This window comes from Trachymyrmex septentrionalis, unplaced genomic scaffold (assembly GCF_001594115.1).
Source record: "Trachymyrmex septentrionalis isolate Tsep2-gDNA-1 unplaced genomic scaffold, Tsep1.0 scaffold83, whole genome shotgun sequence".
NCBI classification, from domain to species: Eukaryota; Metazoa; Arthropoda; class Insecta; order Hymenoptera; family Formicidae; genus Trachymyrmex; species Trachymyrmex septentrionalis.
The window spans coordinates 3,520,421-3,543,936 of NW_017306018.1; the positions used below are offsets into that span (position 1 = coordinate 3,520,421).

Genomic DNA, 23,516 nt, shown 5'->3' on the forward strand with positions numbered 1-23,516 from the left:
TATATATATAGATAATAGAGAAATAATAATTAATAACCGTCGATAATATAATAATAATAATAATAACACAATAATACGTACAATGGAAGATAAAATTTTAGATGCTCCACAAAATGGCCTTTCTAAAAAATTATTCGCACTTCGTAAACTACCACGTATAGCGGATATAGAGAGACTCAGAAGCAAAACAAGAGATAAAAATAAAAGAAAAACGATTTCTTCGTTCGACGTTAGACGATATACGTAGATAGGCCTAGAGTAGACTGAGCTGCTCTTATAACTTTTTAACTCTTAAATTTTTGTTAACGTTACTTTAATCGCCTTAATTTAATATTATCTGTTACTCTGTCTCTGAATTATAAGGGTATGTAACCCTCAACTTATAATACATATAGTCCCTCTCTAACTAGCTCACTACAATCCGTGGAGGTGTGTTGCGCATGATTCTTTGCTTTATATATATTTTTTATGTATATATATAACATATTAATAATTATATATATATCATAATGAAGATAATAGGCATAGCCACTCGTGTTCGGATCACAGACTACGCGCTGCCGTACGTCGCTCTCGTACAGACAGTCTGGTGGACACTATGGCTTTCTCTCACTTACCATTAGACATGTTACTTTTACTTTATGTTATGTATTCCGTACTTACGTACACACGTATAGATATCAGATCGGCCATAAAATTTACACTTAAAAATTTTTTTTTTTCCCTAATAAGTATTTGCACCGATCCACGTCTCGGATCCTCAAAGGAGTCTCGACAGAGAAAATGCTACGACGTTGTAAACGCAACGTTGTAAAATAGAGTAGAAAGTTAAAATAACTTAGTATTATATAAGACAACGAAATCTCTCGCTTATACTACGATAACAATAATCACCCGCGGAAAAATATCTTAGGAATTGAAATTCCTGTACGAATTCGACGAGATTCATATACAAATATATTTCACTCATTTTCTAGGGAGATTTAATAGGCGTCTGTCCAGCGTCGTGATTTAAGGATCAGAGGCGCGTACATTGCCTACCAATATCCATACATGTTTACAAGCGTATTTCGGTATGGCCAACACGTAAAGACGGTAAAATACTACCACGAGGACTGTCTATCCCGTGACCTATCGCCTGACTAGCCCTAACGAAATCGCGTGTATCTTTCTTACGGCATTGTTATTCACACGGTGTGTTTCAATGTGTAATATTTGTACATATGTAACGAGGTGTAGCTGATGCATGAAGTGGAGGCACTAGTCAGAATTTCTGGAGAGGTTGACGGGTCCTGGGATGGAAGTGAGGAGGGTATGTCAGCAGGCACTGGTCTCTTCTCCCTCGAGCGTGTACGCTACGTTTTCTAGTCTATGAGCTAGGTGTAGTTTGCGACAGCCCGCATCTGTCTCCAAGGCCTCTAGGATCTGAAAAGAATTTTATAAACATTGTCACGGTTTCATTTCATATTACATCCAAAATGAGAAAATGAGAATGATGGGGCGACCGTTTTCAATTGAGCAAGTTACTCACTTGTTCATAATACTTGCTGACATAGATGTAGAGTTCTTTCAGCGCCGCGATCACATCAAACTCGTTGGCGTGAGATGCGCTCAGTTGCTGCATGGCACTAGACATCTCCTGATCGGTGATCTGCGGCAGTCTTTGCACATCTGTATAGAATCGACCCACTTTCTCGCGATAATGCGGTATGTCCTTGGCGAAGAGCAGCTTGTTGGATGGCGAGTCCTTGCCCAGTCTGTGTTCCGTCATCGAGCACGAGTCCATGAACGTCTGCGCGATCACGGAGAGACTCGAGTCCACTGTCGTAGACTTATTGATGTCAAACATAAAATCTGGATTCTTGATAAAGTTAACCCAGAACCGGAGCGGTAGGCTGTTTGACTTCCACGCGTGCGCCACTTCCGGATCGACGATGCCATGCTGCTTGGCAGCCTCATCGAGAAGATCGAACAGCCACTTAACCGCGCTAGGCAATGCCTCGTTAGCGGTCAGTATAGTGTTTAGAAAATCATCGACAAACTTTTGTACAGTGCCCTTCGTCGATAGCAATCGCGTCAGGAATATTTCCGGAATCGCCTTGTGCGTTCGCTCGGGATGATGGTGCTTGCTGCTTCCAGTAAAGCCTAAGCCGGGCGGATAATGTACATCTTCGATAGGCCTCACCAGATGATACAACCGCTGATTGCCGCCATGGGCGCTCTCGACGTCGCCATTCGCCGTTATAATGGGCGGCGAGTGTTGGGAGTCGAAGTACAGGCCGCTCACGGGATGATTGTACATTACAGGAGTGATCAGCCCGTGATTGGGCGTGGATGGAAGATGCGTGGACGAACAGTGATTTGAGTGTCGATGTAGATGATGATGTGACGGCTGATGGTGCGGATGAATCGATGGCTGCTGCTGCGGGTGATAATGCGAGGGCTTGCAATTGTGGCAGGGCGGTTTACACGCCACCGAGAAGCCGTCGTTCTGTCGGGGAATCAACGACATCACCGCTGACTCTTTGACGCCATAGTGCGCCAACGTGTTTATCTTCTTCCACTCGCCGCAACATTTGGTCGTGAGATCCTCGTCCTGAAGGGTCAGGTGACCACCACGACCATGTCGCCATTCTAGATCAACGTCATGTACGGACGGCCTCAACGAAAACGGAGTATTCTTGTACAGCGCGTCGAGAATCTTTGACTTTACCTGGCTTATAGTATCGCAGTCTAGGACCTTACACTGTATCTTTTCGTCGAGATCGTCCTGCACTACGTGCAACGTGACGATCGTGTGTTCGATCTGCTCACGCAGGAGTCTCTCTTCGGAGAGAGAATATCTCGCGTCGTGCGTTATTACATCCACTGGTCCTTTCTCTATCTGATGCTTAATCGCCTTGAAAAGTAGAAACAAGGATGAGCCGGCATAGTCTTTCAGATAGTTGTACATACAAAGCGCCATCCAATTCGTTAACATTTTCTCCACCACGGATTCTGTTCTTCTCAACATAAGTTGCGGATGCTTTGTGTTTACCGCTTTATCGATCAGTCTCAATAATAAATTCATCAGTATATCCGTGGCATATTCCATTTTACCCATTAGGACAACCATGAGTAAGGAAGCGACATTCACTTTGTCTCTGATATTAAAGTCCTTCTGAGCTTCCAAGGTCTCTATGAATGTCAGCACAAAGTACTTGTTGTTGACGAGCTGCTCGAACTGTATCATTGCTGCATCGTAGTTGGTGCGCGAGATGTTGCTACGCGAACGCGGGTCGTTTAATATAGGATGATCTATCACCCCGGGGAAAAACACTTTCATAATATAGTTTTTATGATCGAGAGTGGGTATACCCGACGACTCGAGATCCGCGGTCAAGTCCGTCATATCAGTTTGCAATTCTGCAAATGCCTGTTTGCACTCCATGCGGACATTACTCTCAAGCGTATCCATTTGTATCTGTATGCGCTTGTATTCCCGTTCTGCTTGCGTACTTTTACGACGGTAAATCACCAGCACCAGGACAAACAGAAAGATGAGGCCGAAGGTGCCGGCGGCGATACCGGCGATTGCTTCCGGCGGTATTGGATAAGATTTGATGACTTCATAACGCAAATAACCGATGGGAAAGCGTAAACTGCGACCGACTCGTACTACCACCAGGGGTAATCCACTCTCAGTTTTAATACCAAGTTCGTCTGTGTCAGCGGGCTGTTGATCCGGCGGTGTGCAGACCAATTGCGTAAGAGCCAGCGATGTTACATTGCAAGGCATGATACCCACGGTGACATTTACGTCGGATTCATCGCTGGCATAATTGAGATTCTCGCCCTCGATCACCAGCGTGTCCCCCTTGTACAGCTTGACGTTTCGTGGAAATGGAAAGAATGTTGGATCCTCGACGTAAAGTAGTCGATTTCGGAGACTTTGCTTCTCCAAGTCCCTGACGCTCTCTACGTTATCCATGATAAAAGCGATCTTAAGAGACAGCTGAGATTCTTTCAGTCTCAACGAATGCGGCGATGAAGTACCTAGAGTACTGGTAGCCGCCGAACGTTCACTGCGTCGGATCGAGACGAACCTTTTGGCGACGCTCGGACTTGGACATTCCATTTGCGTAGGATTCAGGACGGTGCAAACGGTTCTGTTCACCGGCAGTTGCTCGTTATCGAAGTAAACCTCCATTTCGGGTTTCTGAATGGTGTCTAAGTTTGTGCCGTGTACGGTGATCATGCGGCCACCCGAGGCAAAGCTCCTGAGTGGCTTGATTTCCATGATGGTCGGGTCGTGAGTGTAATTGTACGGATTATCCATCAGAGTGCGATTAGCACCATCGATGCTCAGTGTTAGCCTGTGAATTCGTCTAACGCGACCCGACTTACTGGTCACGCAAGTTAGCCTTGTGCTGCTCGCTTGGGTCGCGTTTACGTGGCATGGCAACTCATCCAGATATGCTGATATCGTACTACCGATGTTAAGATACTTACCAGTAATAGCCAATTGCGTGCCACCGCTCTGCGGCCCGACCGATGGATACACTCCCGATAGACGTATGTCCTTATAATTAAACAGCACCGCGCTCTCCGTGTATCCGGCGTCGTTTCCGACCACGACGGACGCTGCATCCGTAGCCTCGTGCCGACCGGTGCGGCAAACAATGCGCACCGACACCTCGTAATCAACCAGGGTGCACGGAGTGTTGCCAATGTGTATCTTACCCTCCACGTCACTCTCTTTCAGCCCAAGATTGCTACCCTCGATCGTCACCAGCGTACCGCCCTCGATCGGTCCACTAAGTGGCTTGATCATGTCTATTCGAGGTTTTGGACATTCGGTGAACGGTGACTGTAGACACGAATGCCGATATACGCAACTATTCCCGCACCAAGTGCACTCAAATCGAGCGTCTCGTGTCACGCACAAAGAACAGTCCGCGTGTTCACGATGCGAGCCGAGCACTTCGCACTTGTATAAAATTATCGTGGTCTTGTCCACGTGATGATTCGTGTTCCAGACAACCGTCACTTCGGCTTCGTATTCACCGCTGACCTCCTCGTAAGAATATACGGTCTTGTCACACACGATGAAACGACTGCTGTCCACCCGAGCTTGTACCTTCAGATTGGCACCTTCGATGCTGACAATGCATTGGAATCCACTGTGACCCACTTGCGGATGTGGCAGGTTCTCCACTTCGAGCACAATCTCCTTAGGCACACTGTTTGGCAGCATCAACGGCTCCTTGCGTTCCATGAATCTCGGACAGTATTGCGCGCCGTGCGCGGCAAGATTAGCTTGGTTTTGCTAAAAGACAAAAAAAATATTTATTACAGTATCAGAGCATGTAATTTTATTATAGTATAAATTATGATAGACGGATATGTATCTAGAAAAATAAGTTTAAAAAATTAGGCAAAACTTACGTTTTCCCCCGATATAATGCCCTGGCAGCTAGTATTGTGGGTGCATTTGTTGTCATAGACGCACCAGCTACACGCCCATTGCGACTTTACGCACTCGGTACACACAGTGTGTCTCGAACAATCGAAAAACGCAAAGTTACGTGAAACGAAATCTTTGTTCGTTTCACTCGATCGTACGGACAGTGGTACGAGTACATGATCGGCGCCCTCGGGAATGCTGGGTCTCTCTACGACGGGTGGTGTAGGACAGGACAGTCCGAAACCAGTCATCAGCGCGTCTATTGGCTCAGCGTTACCAAAAACGCACTTGTAATTAGCGCCCGTTGGTAATTCCGGCAAAGTTCTAATTGTTAATTGCACCGTGGTCATCTGATTAATGGGCATACGGTCGGGTAGAACCTGTTCGAAATCGATGCACTGTTGACCCGTGCCCAGAGATAACCATCGTGGACTGCTGTGACTTGCTTTTTGACAATCTCCTCTCACAGTACATCTGTAAGCAACAAATATTCACCTATTAGATATAATATTTATATATAACTATGTAGCAAGATAAAAAAAAATCTATGTTTATACTCTCCAAAACTTGTAGAATCTGAAAAATAGAAGCTCACTCTTAAAGATTAAAAATTGAGCTACACTTTTTTAAGACTAGTTCAATTTTTATTCTTTAAAGATTCCGCTCCAAAATATTTAGAGAGTAAGGAATGAAAAATTTATGTATAAAGTGTTCTGCAAAATTAATTTACCTCTTTTCTAAAGAGCACCAGCCGCAGTAAGGATCTTTCGCATCGAGACAACTGCTGCAATTGGTATAACCATTGCAATGCTCCACTTTGACCTTTGATATCTTCGAGTTGGATAATACATAGATGTATTCGCCGTCTGGTGAAATCAGCGTGTCAGGCAATAACTTTTGTCCTTTGTCAATCGTAACACTTTCATAGACAAACGCTTCAACTCCAGACAGTAAGACCTTCTTGAGAACACCATCACTCGTGCCGAAAAATGCAACAGTGTGGCTCTCGGTATTAGCAATGGTTACTGAACTAATAAACGTGTCAGGAAAATGTAATATAGCTTGGCCCGTGATTGGTGATACGCCCGAAATTTTCAATCCCACCTCACAAAAGTTCAGAATATTTCCTGTAGTCTGCAAAATAAAGTAATACAATCAATGTAGAAAATAATAGAATATACTTTCCAAAATGTTTATCTTTCCTATAGATTTACTTACACCGGCAGTAGGACACTTTCCGTCTTGTATAGGACCGCTGACGTAACCCATATTTCGATACTTGATGCTGCCATTGAAGCACATGTGAATATTTTCATTGAACTTGGTCTCGATGTCTTGTAAACTGTAGATGCAAACCGCGGAACGCGATAGAGGTTCGTTTGTGATGCCTCTGCTAGGCGAAAATACAGAAACGAATACGGGATCGCCAACGGAAATACCAAGTTGCATGGCCAGATCGCTGCCTGCTGCCGCTACCTTTGCGTCCTGCACCAAATTGTAATGATGTTGCTTTCCGTCCCCTAAATCGACTGTACACTGCAGAGTCACTTCGGTGTAACTGTCGTAATTCGGATCGCTTATGCAGCTTCGCGCCAGCCTGGAGATGTATCCCAGTTCCTCTTGCTCCGGCAAATACGACTGTTTCTGTACCAGAACAAAGTACGCGTAGTCGCTCGCGTTGAATCCGTACACGTATTTCACCAGAAAGTGATCCCGATACTTGACGTCGATGTACACGATCGATTGTTTATTGAACGTGTACTCGGCGAATTCCAAGTTGTCTAGATTTCTGCTGGAGATGGCGGGCACGTCGTGACGATAATCCCCTTTGTTGGTGAACGTCGTTCCCACATAGAGTATGTTCGTCTGTTCCCACGGATTGTATTTTTCAGGCCCGATAAAAGCGTACGTGGACGAATTCTCATCGTTGGCAGCCACGCTATGAGGAATAAATTCCGGCTTAATGGATATGTTGGACATTTGGTACTTTTCGCAAGCCCCTTGAAGAAGGGAGCCACAGGCGATTAACATCTGCGACTTGACATCGGCGATTAAGAGTTTGTTCACATTATCCATTAAAGAAGTAGGTATGTCTCTTGCCATGCAACCTGTTGCATGACATTGAGGATTGTCCAGTCTCGGTCCTAGAATAAGAAGAGATTGTTCATCTTATTAAATTGCAATATTATGTAAAGAAATGACTAAACAACCAAGTTTGCAGGATTAAATTCGTAGTATGTAAATTCACACTGAATTATTTGAGAGTTAAAGATCTAGCTTCACCATTTAGGGTCTTTATTTCTTATTTGAGTATTTACATTATGTCTTAAAAGATACTTTGTTTTTGAAATTATTAAAAAAACTGACCTGTTGAGACATATTCCTCCAATCTGAGATTTGAATCGAGTTGAAAGAGTCTGTTGATCGCGGCTCCATAGAGCCTTCCAGAGGAAGGATCTATAGCAAGATGATTAAATCTCAAAGCTCCCTCTCTAGTTGCATTGGCGTCCAAGGAAAAATGTCCGTATCGCTGTCCATTTCCCGCAGGGAACTGCGCTATTATATGCGGGGATTTGTTGTCCTGTATCGGTGGAACGGTACTAGCGGGAGTATCTATTGCTGCAGTCACCAATATCACTAGGAACCATGTGGCAATGGACATGGATGAGAAGGATAATCGATGAAGGAGCGGTGGCAGCGGCACTTGTAGATGCGTCACTGTAGGTGATTTGGGAAATGACTGGGTAAATCCCAGGAATCTCATGGTGTGTACGCGACAGCTGACAAAGCACGTGCGCACACGCGTTGCGTGTGCGTCAGTGCGTATGCAGGTCTAGGAGAGGAAATGTAAAAGGTGTGGTGTCAGGGTGCGTGCCCTGCTGCTGGTAGTGAGCCAGTGTTATACACAGTACTACCAGTTATATTTGAATGCAGGCACCGACATGCCGATCATTGTCTGGTACCTCTGAAACATTATAATCAAATTACATCAAACGGGAGCAAACAAGTTTTTCATGATTTCTAGCAAGAAACACAATATAAACACAGTATAATAAGTTTTCTAGTTTAAGTAACCTAAGCTTAGCTATAAGTTTTAAGTCGTAAAAAATGGACCAATCATAGTTGATTATTTTTCTCACATCTGTAATTGGTCAATTTCTTATCATTTAAGACTTAAGACTTGAGACTTAGGTAATAGCTTATTGTAAAAATCCATAAGTCATTATTTCATTTTTAGGTCTATTTGCGTTGTTTAAAATCCCCAAAAATTTTTGCACTTAAAACGAAGATAAATCATTTAGGCGCTAAAGAGAGAAAGAGAAGATTCTGAATACAAAAGGCACGAGCGACGCAAACAGATCTATTGTTTAACATTGACAACGAAGTTTAATGATTCACTAGCGTTACACTGTATCATCTGTGTCTTGCTAGAAAGCACCCCTGTATCACGCGAGAAATTAACTATTCAGAGCGCGTTGGGGAGCTTCATATTATAATAACTCGTATATTTTTATTCATTTTACACAATTATCTCGACGCGCGCAAGTTAATTTTGTTAAACCTATTATTATACCTGGAAACATACTCCAACCTCAAATTTCCTCAAATTTCGAAAATAAAAAACTAACGGTAATACACTGAGCGGGACTACACTGGACATAGATTCCCGAAATAACCTTAAAAAAAAATTAAAAAAAAAAGACGAACAGCAGCGACTTTATCAAAATCTATACGCGATGCGTTAGAAAAAAAAAAACTATCAATCGCGACGAAACGCTGCGGCGAGTATTAGTAGCGTCTCGATAAGATGCCAATCGAGTGCCGCACGATGCGTACACGCTGGCAACGCGTTTCCGTTCGAGAGGCTTCCTCGACGACCACCGAGGAGCGTGGAAAAAAAAAAAAAAAGGGCTGCCGAGCCTTTTTAACAATGAAGAAGCATAACGGCGAGAGGCAGATGGCTCCACGCATTTCGGGTTACACCGTAGCACGTACCGCCCTTCATTAGCGTGACCAACGTAGCTGCACTTGACAGCTAAGGCCACTGTCTTCGCACAAAGGCAAGGATACTCTCCACCAACCCCGTTCCGTCGCCCCTCCCTCTCCACCATCTCTTCTTTCCATTCCCGTCACGATCACATCGCCTACCAAAACACGGCCGCCGTGATGAATTAGGGATCGCGCGGCCGTTACACCGAGAGAATCCCGATTGTAAACGAGGACGGTAACGTCACGATGATCACAAAGAGTCGCGGTCGAGCGGGATCGAGCAGGTCCGACGAAAGGGCCGATTACGCGCGAGACGCGACACACAAGCACACAAGCTGATATCGGGCGAGACGCCAGGGCCGCCACCACGTACCTCTTGCCGTCAACTCGGAAAGACTCGAAGCAACTTACTCGACTCGACCCGACCCGACTCGACTAGGCGAATTTACCTTGCTCGCTGCGCGTCGCAGTCGCACGTCGCGAATACACGCTGCGGGAAGGGTGCTCGTACAACTGCGTGGCCGTGATCGCTACGGCACATCGTGAATGTCGCGAATGTGCGGCATGCTTGCTCGCGGATGGAGGAGGCTCCCGTCCCGGCCCCGCGTAGATAGGTACTGGTCGCCACCACGAACTGACTATCGCTGTTGCTGCCACTGCCACTGCCGTCGCCGCACACGCACTGGCACAGCACCAGCACCGCCCGGGGACAGGGTATCGCTGCCGTACGATGATCCGCGACGATGGCTGAATGGCTCGCGTATCGTTTCGCTACCATAAGTCGGCGCCGCGCGAAGCGCCGAGCGGCCGTCCGTGTCGCCTCACAGCACAACACTACAAACGGCCGAGTCGGGATCAGCCGCCATTAAAATTCGTCCGACACGGAGCCACTACCGCTGCACGAGTTTAGAGGCGCGAGTCGGAGGCCGTGGCTATGGAGTACGCCAGTGTACGCCAATGTACGCCAGTACGGCATGCGCCGCTCTTCCGTCTCACTCTCTCCCTCCCCTCCTCGTTCCTCTCTCGCGGCTTCTCCCTCGCTCTTGTCACGGATCCGACGACGAGTCGGATTCTACTTGCTCGCCAATCGCCTCTTTACCTACCTACCTACCTACCTACCTCTTCTTCCCTTCATTCTTTCGTCTTCCCTCTCGCTTCCGCATATACCGACGCGTGCACGTATTCCGCGCGTATATATGTACATATATATGTATGTATATATATATATATATATATATATAAAATACCTTGAACTTTTTTTTTTGTTTACAGATACTTCCACAAAGTCAACGATGATATTCCCTCGGCAATTAAGATTTGAAATTTTTTTTAATCCTAAAAAATGTCGAGATAATTTTTTGTTACAAAGTTCGTTAACGTAACTCGTTCGTTGATTACTCGATGAGTTTTCCACCTGCGTTTCCAAAATTCAAACTCGATGAAATTTCTTGTATTACAGAAACTATTTATAAATTTTCACGAACGATCATTAATGTTTTTAGTCAAGTACCAATATTTTTTATTAAGGAAATTGTGATTTTTCTGGGGGGGGGGATGAGGTACCATGTATTTATCTGTGTACCTCGATATATGCACGTATTCATCGCAACATTCGCGTCCGAACGGTGTTATTCTGCAGATATGGGGCGATGAAGTTGAACGAAGCGCTTTCCCTCCCGCAGTAAGGCGATTGTAGCTCACTTCATGTTCTACCGAAAAATCCACGCTTCAATTCCATCAATACATCTGATATTTTAGTAAATATATCCGTGATTGACCTAAATATGAAATTTAATAACATGTGTATTTATATACGCGATTTGTAAAGTAAAAAAATTAAGGTATCTCACTTAGCTAAGCAGCCAATTTAAACCGAAGAAGAAGCTAACTGAGCAATGTCACGTTAGTTCCGTACGATTGAAATGGCGTTCGGAGGCTGTGGCGACAATTTAAAAAAAAAAAGAAAATGACTGCGAAACAGGCGACATGAAATCGATTATCTTTTGATTAGTCGTGCAAGGAACGATAGTTATTGTTAATTACGAGAAGAAATTACAATAAAATTATTACATTTACAACTTTATTAGCATAACACGTCTCAATGAGAGTTAGTTTTTTTTCTCAGATTCGGATCCTTTTTTTTCCTTTTCGCGACATTTAAAATAGTATACTTTTGTACTTACGTTTTTCTTTTTTCTGTACAGATGTGCAAACAAGAGAAAGAACCTGCTTAGAATAATCTTATCTGACTGATGAAGTTAATCGAGCTCAAAGTGTCCGATCATCGTCACAATTTATTATTGTAAATGTTATTTACACATATATCTAAGCTGCAAAGAGCTTCGTAACGTTTTTCTGTTATCTTCTTTTTTTTTCCGTCTCTCTATGATGGATATGAGGTGAATCTTTTGGCTGCGATAATTTTTTAAATTGTATAACAAATATAGTAAATAACTAATATTAGTTTGTAATTAAGAATATGAGAACGCATAAGTGTAACATAATAATATGTGAGTACTCATTCGTTCCGTCTTCCCTCTCTGCGTATCACGTTTCTCACTTCTTCCGATTTATAATAGAATACATATATGTATACATATCCATGTGTTTATATATATATATATATTACCTAAAACTGTGTCAATGTGTGTTCAAGATATTAAATGTTAACTTCGCACAAGATCGACTACATCTTCAAAAGGGAAGTCTCTCTCTCTCTATGTATACATATACATATACATATACATACATATATATGCATATATATGTATATATATGTCAAACTTAGCATGTTCTAAGTAGATGATTTATTTAGGATGCGTCTTCTTAAATAGAAATCTATCCTCCCTGTTAAAAGTTTCTTACATCTTACGCATGGCAAGTAATCAAACCCGCCGGTGTATGTATGTGTGTTACAAGGAAGGATTCTTTTCCACAAATCGTATAAAACTTATAAAACAGAAAGTGCGTTTTAAAATTTACGCCTAAAAAGAGATATTATACATGTTCGCGCGCGTATCGATGCTACATCCAGCCTCCTTTAGGCCTTTTAACGCGACATCGAGATCGAGATCGATACCGCAGCCCACGTTCCGCTTTTGTGTACAGCAAAAATTTCCCCTTCTTTCGGTAATTGTCTTTGATTCGGATTTAAGCAGATTGAAACTGTAACTTGAAGTATATACTCCACAACGTTCTACGCTTGCTGGTCCGCTTAAACTCTTTCTCTCTCCTTCTCTCTCTCTCTCTCTCTCTCTCTCTCTCTTAATCTTCTGTATACTCTTCCTGTCATCATTATGGATTTGAAATTATTAACAAGAGACTATATGCTCCACTCTCCACAAATCGTTTGTCCGTTGGCCAGTGTCTCGGACTAGTTACAGACAAATGGCTTCCCACAAGTACAAAAAAGGATCGTTATCTATTTGTTTTTTTTTTCCTTCATACATCATGCAACTTTTCATGTGTACGATTATATGCCAATACGTAATTGTGACGTTCAGGTCACGAGAGGAATTTTTAGATAATATTACGTATCTCATTTCTGTAACGGTGTACTGTATTATGCATTAATAATGTTATTATCACTAACGCAAGATTCTCGATAGTAATATTTTGTTTTAGTTAGTGTAGCTTTATCTGTAGTAAATGTACTGATGGTGACGGTAATGGTGGGATGTTGTATAGTATCAACAGATGAAGCTACCTATCCCAAGGAAGGAAAGTCGTTCTCGTCGTCTACCTTCGGAGCGTTCTGGCGACTTCGCGGCGACCTCTGTTCGTTCTGTGACTACAAGCAAAAGGTATATATTATTTTTACGTTATCTTTCTTTTTTTCCAAAAAAGTGCTTCATAATTAAAAAAATGTTAAAATACATATGTAATACAAATACTCACGCGTGTCCCCCCATCACCGTCCCTGGGAGCACCACGATTTCCAAATCCACGTCCGTTCATGCGATCGCCACGACCGCGGCCACCTCGACCACGACCGCCAGAACCGCGTCGTGAATCACTGAACTGGATCTCAATGCCTAAGACACGTTTTTGCCTGCCAACGCGCTGAGGATACTCCGCGGCTGCGTCATATTCCTCCTCCTCGTCTTCCTCTTCTTCGTTACCCTCCTTCTTCCTCTCAAGAGCGTACATCTTCTTCCAACGCGACAGATCCTCACCCTCGCCGGCCTTTCGCAAATTGTATTGAGGCTTTGCTCTATTATTCCGCAGAGCTTTCCATTCGTCAAGAGTAAGCTCGCGCGTCTCTTCCTCGACCGGTTTCTCCTCAACAGTCGCATCCGTAGTTGTTTCTCCATTCTTAACCTCGGTCGGCGCTTGAGGATCGGAATCTGGCTTATCATTGGCCCAATCTTGACTATCTTGATTCAGGCTCTCTCTAAAAAAAAAAAAGAAAGAATAAAGGTCAAGATATATCGTATTTTATTTTTTGTTCAAAAGCAGCTGTTGTAGGAAACTTGAACTACCTTGAATTACTTACTCTATTTCGTCATTATGAGTACCCCAATTATGGCTGCCAGCACCATCTTTTTTATCCACTGGTTTAATTCCACTGTTAATAGACAAAGGTGAAATAGGTTTTAAATTATGATGCGCTGATCAAGCTACATAGCATTATACTGTTATATAATTAATGCGTGCCTCATTACAAATGCTTCTGTCGAGAAATTATTATTCCTGCTTATTTACATTCCTACTTATTTATATGATTATGTAATAAGTTACAATAAATGTAAAAAAAAAGTATTCGGCAAACTATTGTAAATATTTATCGTCCCCTGTAACACAAAAGTAAAGTATCACAACTAGAAAAAAATAATGAAATTAAGCGTAAAAATACAAATACAAAGCAGAGTGGAAGAGAACATATACTGCATTTGTCAGTGCTCTGAAAAAGATTCGACCGAACGTAACGACAACCCTGATATAGTGCGCACATGGAGGCAAGCATTATTACATAGAGATATTCGAATGTAATGTCTCTTTGTACGGGTGCATGCGTATTTTGATACTTACGTTTTATCAGAACCGGATTGACGATCAAACTCGCGTTTGCCGCGATTATCAAAGCCGCCGCGTCCACGAGGGCCACCACGTCCGCGACCCATACCCCGCATACCGCCGCGGCCACGGCGCTCGCCATATTCGCCACGTTGAGTCTCGCTCGAGTTTCGGAACTCGCGTGTCTCGCGGCCTTCGCTGAAATGAAACGGAATATGTAATTGCTACAAGCGCGAAAAAATATTTAAAGTCCAGAAATCTGAAGAATTGCGAATATTAATGGATATTATCCGAATATGCGTTTCTATATCTCGCTGCATATACATATATATATAAATATAAAATTCATTATTCATTCAATTATTTACATCATGTTGACATATCTAACACATACATTGCGCGCATATATGTATGTTTTTGAAACTATGGGTATTTTCCATTTGATGACACAAGTTGGCACAAGTATTGTCCTGTCTTTGTTATTCATGAAATGCTAAGAGAGATAGAACGTTTGTATCGACTTGTGTCATTAAGGTACCCTATATCGCCTTTTTTAAAAATCAAACTAGGAATGTTAAATGACATGGTGATAAATGACATATGGTGATAAAGTACTTGCTTGTCAATATAAAGATCAGAGTTCGATCTCAGCGTTCCACAAAAAGTTAATAAAAGACATTTTGAGCAGATAATACGAATTCAGTGATAGAAACAAAAACAAACCGAAGACTAGAAAATTTAAAATACAAACTATATCTATCTTGAATATATTTACATGAAATATACTAACTTTGTTCCAATTGCAACTCTGTTATATTATGTGAACAAACATCGTACTTTAATTGCTATTAAAATATTTCATTATTTATATTTGAATAAAATACTTAAATTTGATAAATATTTCAATACAAAATATTGTATTGTTAAAACGTGATTTGATAATACGACTTCTACAACATAATCGATTATCTTGATATCTTATCTTAAAACTAACCTAGGAGGTCCTCGTCTGAACTCTCCTTGTCCCCGAAGCGTCCTCTCTCCGTCTTCTCGGTTGCGCCTATTGTTGCGCTCCTCCCGAGATTCCCCAGAGAACTTGACGTTCCGGTCACCTCCGCTCGCTCTTGATTGAGCAGATTTCTTATCGGCTGAGAACATTAACATAAAGCATACAGATATAATTATTTTGCATAAATAAATATTGTTTTTCAGCAAGAGAATTTTAATTAGCATTTGTTCGAAATGCTTCTTAATTCCATTTTCACAATTTAGGTCAACTTTAATCTCAGTTTAACTTAAGCCAATGGCACATGATACTTGTTTCCTTGCTGGATTGTTAGCTAGAATAAATTTTTGCCACTGTACTGACTGCAATGCTGACACTGATGATACCGCAGCCAATACGATGACAAGATTTTAATCCAGCTAGGAATCCAACAGGAAAACAAGCATCGTGTGCCGCAAGTTTTATTCATCTTTTTTCCAATTTTAAGAAATAGAAAAAAGACAAAGAGTAAGTCGAAGCAAAATTGATGGAAACACGTATAACACAATCAATTAGATAAATATAAAGACGTTCGATCGTTAAAATTAAATGACTTAAAATTAATTTTAAATACATAAAAAAGAAATACATTTATGTATCTTGAAAAAAAAAAAGGCCGAAATATAATTTATTAATAAGAGCCATGCAATCTAATTATACGAGAAACTTTGATTAAGAAAAAATAATCCTTGTGTATTCTTCATATCTTTTTACGAATATTTTCTTAAAAGATGTATTTTAAAACGGTCAACACACATGAGCGTGCAGACAATGGACATAAGATTTTCAATGGTCATGAACGTTATACGTATCTACGTATACACATGTTATTCATAAATTTGATATCACATAGAGATATCACTTTCAAAGCAATAGAAGCCCGATATACGATCATACGATCCCATGATAGCTAGATAAACTTTAAGGAGATATAGACGCACGAGACGCATATCCGGCGTGGTCGCACACACGAATTTGGCGTTGGATGGTGTACCGGTGTCCCCGCGTGGGGACAAAACGGTCGTGGAATTCGGCACGGCGCGGGCCTATTTTTAAGGCGAACAAATCATTTTTAGAAAATTTGGTAGCCGACGCGCGATCGCTTTCGCGAAAGGTCACGACACTCTTGATTTCATTCGCAGGTAGGAAATTCCGAGTCGCCGTGGAGTCGATCGATCGGGGGAAGCGGGTGACGCGGGGATCGTCGCGAGGAAGATCGGCGTAAAATCGGCAAGCACATGGGAGACCGACGGCCATAACGCGTATACGACACGAGGCGACGAGGTGCCGTGGGGAGGGCTAACCTTGATCCTTTTTAGTTTCCTGCGCCTTCGACGGTGGCTGCTGGGCGTCCTTGATCACGCGACTCTTCTGCGTCTTGTTGTTGGCGGTCTTTTGACCATCCTGCGGCTGCTGCTGTTGCTGCTGCTGCTGCTGTTGCTGCTGCTGCTGCTGCTGTTGCTGCTGATGTTGCTGCTGTTGCTGCTTGGTCTTGTTCTCCTTCTCCGAGATCCTCTCCTTCTTCTTGGCTTCCTTCTCTTGCTCGCGCACTTTTAGCACCTCCAGGGGATCCTCGCTCTCATCGAGCGCCAGCAGGAACTTGTTCGTGACCGTAACTGTGTACTCGTTTTCCATCTTGTCTCGGTATCCTCACGGCGTCGAGGATCTTGCGAAGGTTTCACGGCTACTCTTGAGCCCCTGTGTAACGGAGTCATTCACTATCCAATATGGCCGAGTCGGAGAGCTCGAATCCACCACGAGGTCTACCCCGCTGCGGCACCATGCAGACAAAGGCGAGGGAGGAGAAGGGCGAGGGAAACACCGACGAGAGACTACGGAATTGCTCTGCAACCAGCGCGCCACCTCCCCCACCAGAATTACCGTATTACTTTACTATTATCGCTCCCAGCCCGGTCCATCGTCTCGATCGACCTGAAAAAATACAACGTGAATTTACGCGCGGTTTAATCGCTGACGGACGACACCGTGGTGTTCGAGAAGACTCTCAATTGTTCATAATTCGTCGTCTCGGCCGGAAAGTCGCGCGATTTCCATGAGACGCGCCGCGGCAACCGGCGAACCGCTGCGTCGTCGTTTCATCCCGAGAAAATCGTATCGGCATTTCTTGGCCGTGTCTCGTCGAAAAAATACGAAAAAATGCGAGAAACGATTCGGACGATCGCAATAAATGTGCGAAAACGCAATGATAAACGCTTCGTTTCGAAACAACAAGTGTATTGTGTTGCTCTTGCATGGCGGCGCATGACGTCACGCGACCAATCGGCGTCAGCCGATCGATTTTGTCCAATCGACGCCGGCCAATCGCCGCTCGCCGGAAATTCACGACGCCATGCGCGGATAGGCGGATTTACAAACTTATCCGAACGACTTTAGTCGTTTCTCGAATCAATCGAAATCTTGAGATCAATTCTATATCTTGAAACAAGGTGAAAATTACGAAAGTGAAGCAAATTTATCAATGTTGATTAATCGAGGTATAAATATTTCAGTAAATTCGCTCGCTTTTTGTAATCTTTACCTTACTGTTTCAAGATACAGAATCGACTCTTTTAATTTTTCTTCAACATATCTTTGTTCGTATTTTGTGCAATTTTAATTGTGAGATTATTACGTGCATTTGTACATTTTCGTTCGCGAAACCGAAATGTGAGGCGTCAGGTGTCTGGAATCGGCGATTGAACCTGATTGAACCTGCATCAACCTGCATCTGCACCTGTGGCAACAATCGACTGTACTCGTACAATACGAATTGATTTCCACTCAATTGCACTCAGGGTGCACCTCCAGTTACTCCAAACTGGAAAACGTTATCGTGTTATTATCGTTGTCCAGATATTAGATACGATACGATAAAAAATTGCTCAACGACAACATAACGATATCGTTAATCAGATATCGTTAAGAATTACAGAATAAAAAACGCTTCGCGTCCGATGGATATTTATTTCTCACCATTCAGGTTCGTTACAGTTGATTACAGTGGACGTGGCTGTATGTACATGCATGCATACAAGTCCGCCTAAACGGATGCGATGCGCGCGCATAGGACGGCCATTTTGAGCAACTCGCGGAGTTGTGTAGGGTCGTAAGGTATACTGTTGAACACACTCTACGCTCGTGTGTGTGGCTGTGCGCGTATTTTGGCGGTTTACCAGTTGCACGCGGCACGCGTACTACGCGCTCGGATCGACGGTAGCGGGACTGGCGGGTGATGGCAGAGAGGTCGCGCGTGTCAAGCCAGTCAGCGGTTAGCGGTAGGTTACCGCGTCCGCCGCGAGCCGCGAGTGCATCGCTAGGCATTGCTACGGTGTATCCGCTGGACGTGATGTCGCGAGTATAGAGCGATTATGGTGATGGTTACAACAAAACGATCGTGACAAGTGAACCGTTCATGTGAGAGAAGTAATAAAGTGTGAAAAGAGCGAGTTTAATTGTCGAAAGAGAGGTAAAGACTGAACCGCCAGTCGACGAGACCAGTCGCTGAGCAGGAGCGCGTTGGCAGGACGGAGCGGCGAGGATGGAACTCCACACGCCGAAGCGGGAGCAGCGTCCGTCGGCGGACTCTTCAGCCGAGTCGCTCGATCGCAGCCCTTGCGACACGGCCTTCTATCCATGGAATTGGGGTGAGGAGGCACGCAACGTGAATCTGAGTCCAGGCAGCTCGTGCTCATCGCCGGAGTATAGGGAGCAACATGTCGCGGGGTTAGACGCGGGCGGTGGTAACGCGGCCGGTAGATCTGCCGCCGGCAACGGCTCCGAAAGTCACCGGCGCGGTAGACCACGCGCCGACGCACTCACGAATCTCATGAAGCAGGGCAGTACGTCGCCGAGCAGCATCAAGTGTACCTACTGCAACCGGGTGTTCCCGCGCGAGAAGAGTCTGCAGGCGCACCTGCGCACTCACACGGGTAAAGGGATTTTATCCTGCGCCGATCGCGTCGATCATCCGCGGCGGCTTTTATTCAGCTTTTATTCAACTTTTATTCAACCTCGCGATCCCCAACAGAAAACGAAAGAGAGGGAGAGAGAGAGAGAGAGAATGATCACGCGCGCAAAGGATAGTTTTCTGTTCCGCGTGTCCGCGTGCGTCTCACTGCTCGCGCGTCAGTCCCGCCAATCGGCCATCATGCCGCGCTTTAAATACTTAAATGGCTCGACTTGCGTGCCGACCGGCGCAACGTTGCGACGCGCTACGACGCACCCCGGCAATCCCGGCACCGACGCGTCCTCAACTCCGCGTGTGCCCGTAGTTCGCCAGTTGCGCGCGAAATTTACAGCACGCGGTGACACGTGTAACCGGCGTTGCCGTCCCGAATTGCGTGGGAATTTTAATCGGTTCTGAGAGAGAGAGAGAGAGAGAGAGAGTGGTGGAGAGGGGAGAACCCTCTGTGATGTTTGTTCACTCGTACTGTCGGTCCGTTAACGGCGCAACAAAGTGGCGCATTTTCTTCTTTGTGTATAGATAACAAACAAAAAAAAGCACGCTACTTCGTTCTTCTGACGTATTAAAAGACGCGTTTTTCAAAATTATTACGAACTTTTCTGATTGCTGCATTCTTTCTTTCATAATAGGACTGATTGAATTCAGAAAACTAATGTTTGGCAGATTTAAATACCAAATGCGTAGTAAAATGTCTTATATTTGTTTCTATCTTTATAATTTAATTTTAATTTCAATTGACTCTTTCCTTTTTTTTTTTAATTGTAAGAATTAGTGAAAGGTGAAGAATAAATTAAATCGGGATTATTAAAATTAATCTACATTGATAGAAAGTATTATTGTTTTATTATTGTATTAAGGATTGAGCTACACATTAAAATTGTATTGAGATTTGGAAAAGATTAATAATCGATATTGGTATTATGTAATTTATTTAGAGAGAAAATTAAAATTTAACATTCTTGAAATGTAACGTTTATATACATATCAGATAGTACAAGTCAGATTCCATTTTGTATGAAAATAAATTACGAAATATTTGGTATATACATATATTTCAGAATTTATTTGTATAATAATTAATTTGATAAAATACATAATAAAATATTCACGTTATGATTACAGGAGAACGTCCATATCCATGTGATTATCCTGGATGCTCGAAGGCTTTCACCCAATCGGGACAACTGAAAACTCATCAACGATTGCATACAGGAGAAAAGCCATTTTTATGCACCGTACCAGGTTGTGAAACGAGATTTACTCATGCCAATAGACATTGCCCTGATCATCCTTATGCCAATCTTACAAGATCAGATGACTTTGTATTAAAGCCAGTATCTGAAAACACGGAATTGTCATACGATGTAAGTCGATGGTTGGAACGTTACAAGATGTCCAGAGAACGAGAAGACCGAACACCGACTGGAAAGAATGAACGAAAGAAGAAGACATGGAAGAGCACTGCCGAAAATCATAAGAGGATAAAATCCAGAAAAGGCCTTATGATGGATATAGCGGGAGAACAGGAAAATCTTGACCACAACCCTTCAAATCAACGATTGCACTGCGAAGAGAATCAAGATAGTCAAGAGGAGAGCCAAGATGAAGATCCAGCGGAAACATGCTGTGCGATACTGCAAACATCCGAGGATGAGGAAGGATCAAATGCCAAGTTAGCAATCACCTCACTAAGAAGACCCTTGGACAGACTGCAACCAAAGAAACGATGGCTACGGTATGCTTGCTTAGACCAACAGCTAGACCTAAACGAGGACGTTAGACCTAACAACGTAATGACCATACGCAAGATGGATGAGAAACAAATCCTAGACAGACCTACAGAATCGTCGGAATTTCACTGGTATACGGCGTTCTTGGACCATTCTGTCCCCGAGAATAATACAGCTGTATCGACTCTGAACAGCAAACTTGAAATTCCAAATACACAATTGGAACCTTCATATGCCACCCCTCAAATGTGTTGCATGATAAATCACGACAACGAACCTCCAAAAGTAGAGGAAGAAAATGTATATGAAATTATGAATTCGCTGAATCAGCCACAATGGGATCCACTAAATAGCTTGTCAAATAATCAGGGTATTTTTGAAACTAGTATTAACGAACCTGCTGTAAAAATTCCAAGTTCTGAATCTGCATGTTCGATTTTCGATTACACAGAGCAGATTGTTCGTATAGAGACAACGAAACAGGATACACTAGCCAATTCTCGTATCAGTGAAAACGAAACTAGACCGACGGTTCTGATGTTGGCTGGTAGTTCTAATAGCAGCAAAGAAATTGTCTCAAAACCGTCCCTCGCAATGGATCCCGTAAAAACGGAGACAAGAATAATTAGTGTTAAGCAGGAGGACAATATAAGCCTAGATAAGTTACCGGTACAGGAAGACAATAAGAAATGGCAGGGTGCTTTAGCATTGATGGAACTGGCTAAGACGCAAGAAGAAGCGCAAGTTTTAGCACATCTTAAACATGTAAGGGATGAATGTTCCACGGCTTCAGAATTGTCATTATAGCCATTTACAGACTGTGATTACAGGTTAATGTAACTTTGTTATTTTTATATACAAGAAGAAAAAACGAATAAAAGCTGTCCACGCATGTAACACAGTCCATCTCATGTATACAGTAACATTTATCAGCATACAATTGTAAAAAGTTTTTTGCTGTGAAACACATCTGTTTTCTTTCTTTTCGTTACACTAGTTTAACTAAAATTATTTTTAATCTGACAAGGTGCTTTTTATAGACTTTTGGATGCTCAACAAAACAAAATTTGCTGTAAGCCAAATTTCATCAGTATTTCAGCTTTTTAAATAATTAAATTTAATAAAAGATGTCTTTTACAATATTCAAATTTTTTTGTAAAAAGAATTAGCATTATCTTGGAATTATGACTAGAAGTTTTGAATATATTATTCATCCTCCTTTAAAATACCTTTTTTTTTTGTTTTAATATCTTATAAGCTTCGTATATTGTGAAGAATTTAAATTGGACTAAAAATATATCATGAATTAAAAAAGTGTAATGTATCAATCTTTTTTACAGAAAAAAATTTAATATCTTAAAAACACCAATTTTTGCACATTAAATTGTAATTTTTTAAAAATTTGGTATGTTTGGCTTGCGGCAGCGTTTCTAATTGTTAAAAAAATCTATAAAAAATACTTTCTGATTCAAATTAAAAAATATATATTTTGTAAACTAGTGCTATTATTACTTTAACTTTTACATTATATTACGTGATAAATTGTGTTTGTCCTAATTCTGATGGTTTTCTGAATTTTTTAATTTCATGTGTTAATTATACAATAGAAAACAGGGTAACTGTTTAACTTATAAATCCATTTTCTTCCACACACTGCTCAGAAAAAAGCAAATGTGTCTCATAGAATTAAAGTGAATCTTATTACTTATTTTTATTGCATAATAATCGTTTTTCATACATTAAATCAGTTAAAATTAGAGCTCGGAAAAAGAACTGGGTAATGTAAAATTCGGGTACCCGCCTACAAATCCGTCACCCATGCATACGACTCTGGATCGGTTCCGTGAGTACTTGCTAATTCGGTATGATGCAAGTATATATGTTACAGATATCTGCGTGTAATTTTGTCAATTTTAAAGGCGTTTTAGAACTGTTTAATGACAACAACTTGAATTAAGGATGTGCAGTCCCTGCAAGATAAATTAAATTTGGAAATGTGTTTAATATCCATAAATGCGAAACAGTTTAGCTCCGGAATATTTTAATTACAAACGAAATGAGAATCACTACAAATTATTGTAAAATACATCTTTAAAATTAACAAAAACAATTACATGCAGATATTTAACATGTAGATATTCTCACATCGAAACGAGTACCCATATCGCACACACGGTTCCACGGGTACTCTCATCGTACGCGATTTTTTGCTAATATTTGGAATTAGCGGAACCGATCCAGTAGAGAGATTCTCTAAACGATGATTGCCACTATCGTTAACTAGCGACAACCAATGGCAGAACTATCTTGGAAGAAAACACTCAT

The 23,516-nt window shown here is 42.3% G+C and overlaps 3 protein-coding genes across 3 annotated transcripts; 1 reads left to right on the forward strand and 2 right to left on the reverse strand.

The window, feature by feature from the left end:
• Positions 1-127: 127 nt before the first annotated feature.
• LOC108755067 (plexin-B) lies at positions 128-9,950 on the reverse strand. The gene is made up of 7 exons (XM_018497821.1): positions 9,886-9,950; positions 7,814-8,411; positions 6,665-7,590; positions 6,177-6,580; positions 5,428-5,920; positions 1,532-5,308; positions 128-1,425 (listed from the first exon to the last, which is right to left on the reverse strand). The coding sequence occupies exons 2-7, from the start codon at positions 8,208-8,210 to the stop codon at positions 1,318-1,320; spliced, it is 6,105 nt and encodes a 2,034-aa protein (XP_018353323.1). The 5' UTR covers positions 8,211-8,411; positions 9,886-9,950; the 3' UTR covers positions 128-1,317.
• A 2,314-nt stretch (positions 9,951-12,264) lies between these two features.
• LOC108755068 (plasminogen activator inhibitor 1 RNA-binding protein-like) lies at positions 12,265-17,246 on the reverse strand. Its single transcript, XM_018497822.1, has 6 exons — positions 16,802-17,246; positions 15,447-15,600; positions 14,468-14,650; positions 13,932-14,003; positions 13,334-13,829; positions 12,265-13,226 (listed from the first exon to the last, which is right to left on the reverse strand). The coding sequence occupies exons 1-6, from the start codon at positions 17,130-17,132 to the stop codon at positions 13,143-13,145; spliced, it is 1,320 nt and encodes a 439-aa protein (XP_018353324.1). The 5' UTR covers positions 17,133-17,246; the 3' UTR covers positions 12,265-13,142.
• Positions 17,247-18,848: 1,602 nt separating this feature from the next.
• Positions 18,849-22,162, forward strand: LOC108755001. The gene is made up of 2 exons (XM_018497700.1): positions 18,849-19,426; positions 20,584-22,162. Exons 1-2 carry the CDS (start codon positions 19,036-19,038, stop codon positions 21,996-21,998), a joined length of 1,806 nt encoding a protein of 601 aa, XP_018353202.1. The 5' UTR covers positions 18,849-19,035; the 3' UTR covers positions 21,999-22,162.
• Positions 22,163-23,516: the final 1,354 nt, after the last annotated feature.

Excerpts from the sequence above, each read along its gene's own strand:
- LOC108755067 (XM_018497821.1), bottom strand. The coding sequence starts at position 8,210 with ATGAGATTCCTGGGATTTACCCAGTCATTTCCCAAATCACCTACAGTG. Across the intron at positions 6,581-6,664 it reads GAAAGTGTCCTACTGCCGGT|ACTACAGGAAATATTCTGAA; the intron begins GTAAGTAAATCT and ends TTTATTTTGCAG. Across the intron at positions 1,426-1,531 it reads TCAGCAAGTATTATGAACAA|ATCCTAGAGGCCTTGGAGAC; the intron begins GTGAGTAACTTG and ends AATTCTTTTCAG.
- LOC108755001 (XM_018497700.1), top strand. The coding sequence starts at position 19,036 with ATGGAACTCCACACGCCGAAGCGGGAGCAGCGTCCGTCGGCGGACTCT. Across the intron at positions 19,427-20,583 it reads GCACCTGCGCACTCACACGG|GAGAACGTCCATATCCATGT; the intron begins GTAAAGGGATTT and ends TTATGATTACAG.
- LOC108755068 (XM_018497822.1), bottom strand. The coding sequence starts at position 17,132 with ATGGAAAACGAGTACACAGTTACGGTCACGAACAAGTTCCTGCTGGCG. Across the intron at positions 14,651-15,446 it reads TTCAGACGAGGACCTCCTAG|CGAAGGCCGCGAGACACGCG; the intron begins GTTAGTTTTAAG and ends GTTTCATTTCAG. Across the intron at positions 14,004-14,467 it reads CAATCCGGTTCTGATAAAAC|TGGAATTAAACCAGTGGATA; the intron begins GTAAGTATCAAA and ends GTCTATTAACAG.